The 9667-nt window shown below is 58.0% G+C and overlaps 1 protein-coding gene across 1 annotated transcript; it reads right to left on the bottom strand.

The window, feature by feature from the left end:
• Positions 1 to 240: 240 nt before the first annotated feature.
• On the bottom strand, positions 241 to 9287 carry DNPEP (aspartyl aminopeptidase). Its single transcript, XM_053667738.1, has 15 exons — positions 9185 to 9287; positions 8504 to 8597; positions 8334 to 8422; positions 8095 to 8208; positions 7705 to 7830; positions 7367 to 7497; positions 7056 to 7131; positions 6841 to 6948; positions 6021 to 6098; positions 4779 to 4862; positions 3727 to 3887; positions 3084 to 3123; positions 2887 to 2988; positions 717 to 884; positions 241 to 380 (listed from the first exon to the last, which is right to left on the bottom strand). Exons 1-15 carry the CDS (start codon positions 9188 to 9190, stop codon positions 330 to 332), a joined length of 1428 nt encoding a protein of 475 aa, XP_053523713.1. The 5' UTR covers positions 9191 to 9287; the 3' UTR covers positions 241 to 329.
• Between the last annotated feature and the right edge of the window lie 380 nt (positions 9288 to 9667).

Below are 9667 nucleotides of genomic sequence, written 5' to 3'. Positions count from 1 at the left end.
CACCTCCCTGGGGGGAGGACTGAGGATGGGAGAAATGGCCTTCCCACTGCGGACCCACCCACCCTTTGCCCGCTTCAGGTATGAGCTTAAGGAAAAGACATTGGAAATCATGCCTCCGTCAGCTTCCAGGAGCGGTGGTCTCCTCTCCCCGAACCCCAAACTCCCGGCCGTTCTGGCCCCAGAAGTTTAAGCCAGACCCAACCTCCACCCTCCCAATCACCAAATAAGCACAACAGAAAGTTTGAGTGAAAAATGTACTTTAATAATCTAGCTTCAGCTCAGCTGAGAACTTCTCCCCTCAAGTGAAAGAGAAGTTTTTCCAGGAGGCCTCAATCCACCAAGAGGTTTCGGCTCACAGAAGGGTACAGCTCAAAAAAGCCCTAAAACGGGAGGCAAATGGATCTGGAATCAGTGGAGACCAGATGGCGTGGCCCCCCAACTCACCTCCCACCAACAGAGGCCCCAGCAAGAGAAGCGTAGTCATTTCTCCCACACATGACAACGGCCCCAGTCTTCCCATCTCTGGCCCCTCCTTATCCTCTGGGGGCTGATCAGGGCCCCTGAGCCTTGAGAAAAATTGGACACCCTTCTTTTTCTACAGCTGCCCCTTCACCTAGGCCAGCCACTTCTGGCGATGTTGTTGCCCAAGCAACCAATCCCGGCACCGGAGGGGGAGGGAGCCTAGCCCAACGGTGGTGGTGAGCGGGGTGAGTCACCTTGAAGAGGGTGATGGTCTGGAGGACTCCGCTGGTGCAGGCTGTCTCCCGGATGGAGTGCATGGCCAGCTGCGGGCTGCCCAGATCCACGACACGCAGCCCCAGCCGGGAGGCTAAGATAGGTCCAATGGTGGTCCCGCAGGGGGAATCATTCCGCACCATGAGATCCTAGGGACAGGCAAAGGGGTTTATGAGCAACATGCAGTCTGTGCCATTTAAGTCCAAGCAGGAAGTCACCTTACAGGTGCAGTGCTGAAAGGAGCCTGGCAGGTGGTCTGCTCCTGCCCCCTTGGAAAGCAGATGTGACCGGCATAAAATCACAAAACCAGCACTGAATGGCAGGCCCAAAGGACAGTATGCTCTGAACTGGTCCCCTTCTCTGCACCTACACTACCGCTAACCTTACTTAGTCCCAGCTACCATCATCTTGCCTCCCATACAGAGTCCATTTTCGCCCTGGCTGGTGTGGCTCGGTTGGAGTGCTGCCCCCCAGACTGCAGGGTTGTGGGTTTGATGCCTGGGCAGGGCACATGCCTAGGTCGTGGGTTCTACCTCTGGTGGAGGCGCGTACGAGAAGGCAACCAATCCATGTTTCTGTCTTACATCAGTATATCTTTCTCTCCCTCCCCTCTCCCTCTAAAAAAGCAACGAAATAACATGTCCTTGGGCGAGAATAAAAACCAACCACCACCACCAACAAAGAGAAGACCCAACCGCACGGTTTAATAGCCACCAGCAGCGTTCACCCTGTGTCCTGCTGTCCTGCCCCTCTGCCACACAGGCCACTTTGAGCATTCCTTGCTAGCTGTTTAGGTACCTTTTTCTTTTTTATTAAAGTAGAGAGACCAGAAGGGAGGGAGAAAGAGAGGGAGAGAAATATCAGTGTGTGGGTGCCTCTCACACACTCCTAACTGGGGACCTGGCCTGCAACCCAGACGTGTGCCTGACTGGGAATTGAAACAGCGACCTTTGGGTTTCTAGGCCGGTGCTCAGCCCACTGAGCCACTCCAGCCAGGGCTAGTTATTTACTCCTCATAGAGCATCTGTAGCATTCAACTCAATCCCAAAGCTAGGACCATGCTGGATTCTTAAAATGCTGTCTCCAAACAGTATTTTGGGGCAAGATGGCATATGCAACGATCAGCTAACTTCCCATCTGGCAACCTCACGATGTGGGTCTTGGTCGCCATCAACTTCCAGGGCCTGAAGGAGGGGTCCCGGTGGCGGCCCTGGGAGCCACGGATCACAGGGCTGAGGCTGGGTGCTTGGGGACCAGTGGAACAGGCTGGAGCAGTGGCGACAGCGGACAGCAGGGCCCCTGCCTCCATGTGGCACAGCCTCTCAGCCCTGGAGCTGTTACCATGCCTGGCCACACCCAGCCCCTCAAAATATTCCTCCTTATTGCAGCTGGTCACCCAAGAGACCTAGTGGAGATTACTGTTCTAACTCCTGCTAACCAAACACCCGCTCTGCAGCCCACGGATCAAGGAGTAATTTTGACTCTCAAGTCTTATTATTTAAGAAATACATTTTGGCCCTGGCTGCTATGGCTCAGTGGACTGAGCCCTGGTCTGAGAACCAGAGGGTTCCTAGTTCAATCCCAGTCAGGGCACAGGCCTGGGTTGTGGGCCGGGTCCCCAGTTGGGTGTGTGCAAGGGGCAACCACACATTGACGTTTCTCTCTCTTTCGCCCCCCCTTCTCCACTCTCTAAAATAAATAAAATCTTAAAGAAAGAAAGAAAAGAAAAAGAAAATGAACACTCGGAGTTCCAAGCTCCCCAGCCCTGGAGTCCCGTGGGGAAGTCCCCAGGGTGTATGAGAGACGCAGAGGAGCCGGGGGCACTGGCTGGGAAAAGGGCAGGACTGACTCACCACGTGCTCTAATCGCCAGAGAAATCCAGAACAACAGCCATTGATTGCTATCAGCCCCCCATTTCACAGGTGTACAGACTGAGACTCCGAGAAATTAGGAGACCAGTCCAAGGTCACGGGGCTGGCTAGCTCCATGTCTGAATCAGCATCAATCCCAGCTCTGTCTGTATTCAAAACCCTCGTTCTCCTCACAACACTGCAACCCTCTCCACTGAAGGTTGTCTACCATGCTCCCTGCTCACTGGGGGCCCACCTGCTTGTGCCCCCAGCACCCCTCCCAGGCAGGGCCCGCCCTCACCTGCAGGGGCACCCCGACATTGTTGGCCACCTTGCGGATCAGGGCCTCTGAGACTGCGTTCGAGGCGTAGCGCTGCTTGCTGTTCACCTTGATCACGGGACCCTGGGGAGAGGGAGCCAGGGGTTGAGTGAGGCACAGATGAGGCCTGGAACTGGCCAGGCCAACAAGTCCTTAGAAAAGAAACCGGAGCACCTTACCTTGTGGAATAAGGGCCGGTGGTTCTCCTCGTGCTTGTCCCTGTGACAGACAGTTTGTTTGTTTTTAATATTTTATTTATTTATTTTTAGAGAGAGAAGAAGGGAAGGAGAAAGAGTGGGAGAGAAACATCAATGTGTGGTTGCCTCTCATGTGTCCCCTCCTGGGGACCTGGCCTGCAACCCAGGCATGTGCCCTGACTGGGAATCAAACTGGCGACCCTTTGCTTCACAGGCCCGTGCTCAATCCACTGAGCTATACCAGCCAGGGCTGTGAGACAGTTTAAGGGCAAGGGACAGCAAACAGGAGCCGGGCCTGTCAACACCCACCAGCTCTCCCGCGGCAGACATCACTAGTGGGTCGCAGCGCACTTTCCCACCAGGTTGGCAGGACCTTGCAGCCAGGCCAAGAGTGTCCCAGGCAGCCTCTAGCAACAGGTGGAGATAAGTTTGCGGAGAGAGAGAGCCCGTTCCACATCCCTGGCTTAGGGGTTACACGACTCTGCTCAAGCTCAGCCCTGGAGCTGTGGAAAGGAAGTCCCCAGTGCACCTCTCGGTGGATGAGGCCGGGGAAGGGGGAGGAGCCCAGGGCCCGGGTCTCCAGAGTGTGCAGACAGTGTGACTGCCAGCCCCGCTTGGCACTCACACGTAGTTGGGGTGCACGGCATGGGCCATGTCTGCACTGATCATGTAGGACTTGGGAATGGCTTCCTCGAAGGCCGTCAGGTGCTGGGGCGAGGCCGAGATCCGCCGCAGCACCAGCTCCGTCAGCAGGGACTGGGCCCCCTGGGCGCTCTCAGACCCCACCTGTCAACGGCAGAGACATGGCTCGGGGGTCTGCGCTGAGGGCCTGAGTCACAGGCTTGGGAGAGGGGCCCGATGCCCACCCTGGCCCAGGACCTCACTGAGTCAGCGGGGTCTCATCTGCAACTTTCCCAACCTCTGCCACCAAAACCCTGATGGTGGGCTGGGGGCAGAAACCGCACTTTCTAGTGGGCTTCCCGCACTGCCCCCTTCTTTCTCTCCTGGCGCCTGTAACCAGGGCTCAGCACACACGCCCCGCCATGAGGATGAGTCTTCTCTCACGTGTGTGACAGAGACACCAACTGTCCGTGATACTGTCCATAACACCACAGCTACAGCTAAGCATGTGACCTCCCAGGGAAAGATGACACTCCCGGCTTCCCCTGAAGCCACTCGTGGCCTCGCTAGGCTCTGGGCAATCGATGTAGGCATTGGTGAATGCCACCTTTGGGATGGGCCTGTAAAAGGATGGGCACGCATGCCCTCGCGCCCTTTTCTCCCCTCCTACTACTCAGAACAGACGTGGTGGCGTGAGCTGGAACAGCCACTCTGGACCTGGACATAGGAGCCCTGTGTCCTGAGCGGCTAACTCTGACCCGTGCGGCTCCATGAGAGAGAACTAGCCGGCTGTTCCTGTTCCGTTACAGCGCCCAGGGGTGTCCCCCCAACACAAGCAGGCACAGTGTGCTGAGCCCTGGGGCTCTGAGGCTGGAAGGGCACCGTCCACATGGCACAGAGGCAAACAGGAGAGGGATGGTAACACTAGAGGCAGACAAATGCTGAGCCAGAGCGGACCGGTGCAGGGGGCACAGGCGGTGTCTCCCCTGCAGGCCCCCCGTGGGTGCCTGGTGCGGACTGGCCGTGGAAGGCCCCCCCCCCGCTCCCCCCCCTTACCTCTTCATTGTCGTACAGGGCAATCAAGCGCACGTGTGGATCCGCAGCCAGGGAGGCAGGGGCTGCGCAGGAGTCGATCAAGGCCTGGTTTGGGGAGGGATCCAGAGCATCATCCTCACCTCTCATGCTTCCATAACAGCCCACCAGCCCTCAGAGGGGCCGCCCCAACCTGCTTGCTGTCACCAAGGCCAGTGAGAGGCAGGCGTGGGCTTTCACTGCCTGGGAGAGGGTGGGGGGTACCTCTGGGATGAGAGAAGAGACCCTTCGGGTGTCCTTCTCCCACATTTTCCCATGCGGAAGACAGGCAGGTGTGTAAGGTGAAGGGGGAGGGCTGAGAGTCCTATAAAGTCAAAGGAACCACACAGATCATGCAAACTAAGTGGCCTCAGTGGAAAGATCAGGGTCCAAGAGCGTGACAGGAGCTCCATCAGGTGGCATGACTGGTTAGCTGGTAGTAGGAGTGGGTACAATTCCCAGGTCTGGCTTTGGTCTCAACTACAGCCGAAAGCCTGTCTCTAAGAACCGGATGGGGAGAGAAGAGGTGTGTGAAGGGCAGAGGGAGGGGTTAGTGAAGGAGGAAAGAAGGTGGGAATATCAAGGTGGCTAGGAGGAAGAGAGGCCACGCCCTGGGATCCCCAGGCACAGAGAAGGCCGGGTGGGCTTAAGTCTGGGGCATAGGGGGTAAGCAGGAACAGATGGAGGTGAGTAATACTGCCTGATGGGCTAAGGCACAGGTGGCAAACACAAGGCCTACGGGCTGAATCCAGGCCTCCACCTTGTTTTATCCGGCCTGGCACCTTGTTTCTACCTGGCAGCAGTGCCGAGCTCTCACTTAACTGTTAAAGTATAGTTATATCTACACAGTCCTAAAATTACATTCGGCCCTTTGAAGGCAACCGTGAGGCTGATGTGGTCCCCAGTGAAAATGAGTTTGACACCCCTGGGCTAAGTCTTTCCCTGGAAGCCGAGGTTAACTTAAAAGGCAGGCAGCAGGAACAGGGTTAGGACAAGACACTGTGGTGCCTGGAGCAAGCTCTCAGCCTTCCCCACTGCAGCCCCAGGCCCCAGACCAGTGCAGGGCCAGAGCCGAGAGGAGTGATGCCAAGGCTGCAGCATCCAGGCCCCTGCCTGTGGTCCACCAGCGCCAGCAGACTGCAGGGCTGGCCAGCAGCTGTCTCAGAGCTTGCTGGGACAGTCCCCGTACCCAACATGCCATCTCTTCTGGTGCTGTGTGCTCCTTACCTGCAGGGCACAGAAGCAGCTATGCAGGTTGTCCAGGCGAGGGGCAAAGATGAACTCCTCATAGGCACCACCCAAGACCTAGAAAGACAGGATAAATCAGCCTGACCTTTAAACCCTCATCCCAACTTACTGGCTTTCCCCTGCTCTCAAGTGCTGGAGCTGAAGCTACCTCCTTGGCCCCTTGCACAACCTCTCCCTGACCTCTGGCTTAGGACTGCGATACTGCTGTGCAGGGCTGAGTGAGAATGGCGGGGGTGGAGGGGGCTGGGGCTGAGGGACAGAAGTTGTAGGCCTGTAGTTCCTGACCAGTTCCTACGGGACAGGAAAAGGGTGGAACCGAATGGTCACAAAAGCTAAAGAGATGAACAAAGGAGGAGACCGCCAAGACACAGGAGCTCAGTGCATGTTCAAACAGGATCGAACGTCCAGAGCCTCAGCAATCTCCTGCGGTCAGGAACTGGGAGGGGCACGAGGGCAGACTCCAGGAAAAGGCCACCTCGAGGCCTCTTGCCCACAGAGGTCAGAGCCAGTGTGCGTCACAGTGGACAGGGCCACCCGTAGGAGAAACTCCGAGGGAATCTGTGGGAAAACAGATTCCCAGGCTCCGCACCAGAGTCGCAGGAGGCAGGTCTAGAGTGGCGGGCAGCCATTTTTGAGAACCACTGCCCTGGAGGCAGAGGTGGGGGGTGTCTACTGGGAGGAACAGGAATGAGAGTAACTGGGGGACTGGTAGAGCTGATGAGTGCTTCAGGGGACACGCTGAGGCAGGCTGAAATCCCCGAGGTCTCCCCCCAGCCAGGCTCCTGCAGCCACTCCTCACCGCAGGCTGGGTGTCGGCCAGGCAGAGCTCCATCTCCAAGATGTCCTTGGGGCTCAGCCCCAGATGGCCACACAGCAGGGAAATGAGGACCGAGTGGTGCCGGTCATCCTGCAGGGCAGAAGGATGCTGGCGGGAGGGTCTGCTCTCCCTTTCCTCAGGGGACAGGTCCCCTCCCCGCCTGCTCACCCTTCCCTGTGAGTAGCGGACTGTCTTACTGTAGCACTGAGAGGCCCTGGCTCGGGAGTCCCCTTCTCCAGCTCCTCCTGCACGGCTGTGGCAAGAATGGGGACTCTGTGGGGAGACACAGGAGGAGGGGTTGCAGGGAAGGCTAGAGGGCACTGCAGTGCAGGGCACCCCTGAGCTCAGGCATCTCCTGCTGGAGCCCATGGACATCAACTGAGTCCCAAGAGGAGCACCTGACTGTGGCCACCACCAGGCAGCATTCTCCCAGGTTCCACCGGGGCCTGTCTATCACCTGGTGCCACGCCCACCCCTCCTGTTCACCACAGCCTGTGCCCAGTCTCACAAGTGCATCTCCATGTTGGGCCCAAAGTTCTCGTTGACATTTCGCTGCAGATGGATGGCCAGGTGTGGGATGCGAAGGATGGGCCGGTCCACATGCACCAGCCGCTGCTCCAGTCGGCCTGAGGTAGGGCACTGTGGCCAGGCAGGCCTGGTTAGCCCAAGGGGCCTCTCCAGCACAGCTGGTTAAAGCCCCCACTTCACACAAACTAAGCGGCAGAGGGGTCCTCTGACCTGGACTGCCCCTACCCACCTTCCCCAGGGCAGGTCTCCACCGGCACCCTGCCGCTCAATCTTCAGGCAGCTGAAACTGAGAACCTCCCAGGTTCAACCTGTTACTACCTTGACAATGACGCGTCCAGCCAAGGTCAGGTCACGGTCAAACCAGGTGCTCCAGATCCCACCACCGTAGGTCTCCACACCAACCTGGTGGAAGCCCACCTGGCTACGGCGGGACCGCCGTTTCACCTGAGGGTGAAGGTGGGGAATGAGAAGTCAGAGACGGCTGAGTGACACGGTTTGGAGATGAGACAGGCTGGTCACAAGCTAAGTAACGCAGAATGAACACCAGTGATACAGAATGGCCCAAAGTATGGAGGAAGAGGGAGAAAAGCCTCAGTCCCTGCACCGCAGAATGGTGTCCCCAAGATGCACCTCCCGGCTGCTTTCTGCCTGATTCCCACCACCTCCCACCATGCCTTCCGCCATTACAGTACAGCCCAAGTTCCTTACCCGGAGGCAGGGGCTGTCCGTGTGAGCACCAATGAGACTAAAACCATTGCCGGGAACATACTGGCCTCCCACAGCAAAAGCGATGATGGTGGAGGAGTTCCTGGTCAGGAAGTACTGGTCGTCGGGGGGAGGGGGGAGAGGGGAGGGTTGTTGAATTGGATTAACCAGCGAACTGGCACACAGGAGTTGGAGCCCCAGCCTAGGAACCTACCTTTTGGTCCCCAGCCCACTCCTAGTACCTTGCTCTCTGGCTTGATGTCCCAGGTCTCTGTCTCCTTGAGTTCACGGAAGCCAGCCTGGAGAAGGCGGCTGCGACACTCGGCCACAACTGTAGGTAAACAACCCTCTTTTACCGCAATGGAAGCCGGTAGGAGGCACCCTACCCTCCTCTGCAGCCCTGGTCACTTACCGTGGAAAGGAGAGGGGCTCCGGTTCACAAACTTGAGGAGCTCCCGGGCCGCAGCCTGCACTGCCTCTTTTCGGGCTCTGCCGCTCATGGCCACCTAGGGGAGAAGGGTGCTCAGACTCTCCGGGGACTTTCACTCAAACCCCCAAAGTGACCGCTCCAAGGCTCAAATCTCTGCTTCCTCCCCTTGCAGGACAGAGACACTCCCTTCCCAAGTGGAGAAGTTCACTCCTCGGTGGAAAGCTTCGACCCTCCAGCAGAAGTATCACATCCCCAGCAGCGATCTGCGCCCACTGGGCCAAGACGCCGCGCCCCCTAGGTTCCCCCCCCTCAGGGGCCCGCCCCGCTGAGAAATCGCGGTCGGGTCCCAAACTCTTTTAACTCCCAAGCCGGTCCCTAACTCTGAGCCCACCAGCACTACGTGCGCGATCCCCTTTCTAAATTAAAGTCCTGTGCTCCAGGGAATACCCTATCTCCCCTCTGCCCCCCTCCCCCGACCACCAGTCTCTCGCAGTCCACCACTTTCCAACCCCAGGAAGGTCAAGTCACCCGGGGCCGAACTTTCGGTTTCGCCCTGGGACCGGCTCGGCTCCCACCCTAGAGCGCTGCTGAGCTTGGGCCCGATCCAGCGCCGGGATGAGTCTGAGGGTAGAAATTCGAGCGGGACGGGCGGTGGCCACCTACCTGCATCTATCCCACTAGTGGGCTGGACTTGACTCGTCTGGTACCAGCGCTTGGCCAGGCCCACCTTTCGCGGCCAAGTCCCTCCCGCCCCACGCCGCTCGGGTCTCGCCGTCCGCCCCGCCCCCGCCGTCCGCTCCGCCCCCGCTGCGCACATCACGGAGACCGCGGGGGCCCTCTGCCGCACGGGAGGTGGTAGGACAGCTGCCCACCAACGCCCCGATCACTCCAGGAGGTCGGAAAGTCTGAGAAAAACTCGACCCCGCCCGCTCACCTGGTCAGACGGGTACTGTACAAAGTGCTCTCTCTGGCCACAGGCACCCTGTGATGATAAAAACAACATGGCTAATGGTCATGGAGCGCTCACCACGACCTTCAGCTTTATGATAAAGCTTAACGTGCCCTATCGTTTAATCTTCACGTCTGCCCTGTCAACTTCGTACTTTTTACTGCCATCATTTTATACATGAACAAACCTACTTAGAA

Source organism: Artibeus jamaicensis, unplaced genomic scaffold, assembly GCF_021234435.1.
Source record: "Artibeus jamaicensis isolate MK-2021 breed Jamaican fruit bat unplaced genomic scaffold, CSHL_Jam_final contig_1015, whole genome shotgun sequence".
NCBI classification, from domain to species: domain Eukaryota; kingdom Metazoa; phylum Chordata; class Mammalia; order Chiroptera; family Phyllostomidae; genus Artibeus; species Artibeus jamaicensis.
This window is presented reverse-complemented; position numbering and strand designations above follow the sequence as displayed.

What these genes read in the sequence shown, in the direction of transcription:
- DNPEP (XM_053667738.1), bottom strand. An exon ending in GAGCCCCTCTCCTTTCCACG is followed by an intron (nt 8,423 to 8,503) that starts GTAAGTGACCAG and finishes GTTTACCTACAG; the next exon opens with TTGTGGCCGAGTGTCGCAGC. An exon ending in ACCGGCCCTTATTCCACAAG is followed by an intron (nt 2,989 to 3,083) that starts GTAAGGTGCTCC and finishes CCCTCTCCCCAG; the next exon opens with GGTCCCGTGATCAAGGTGAA.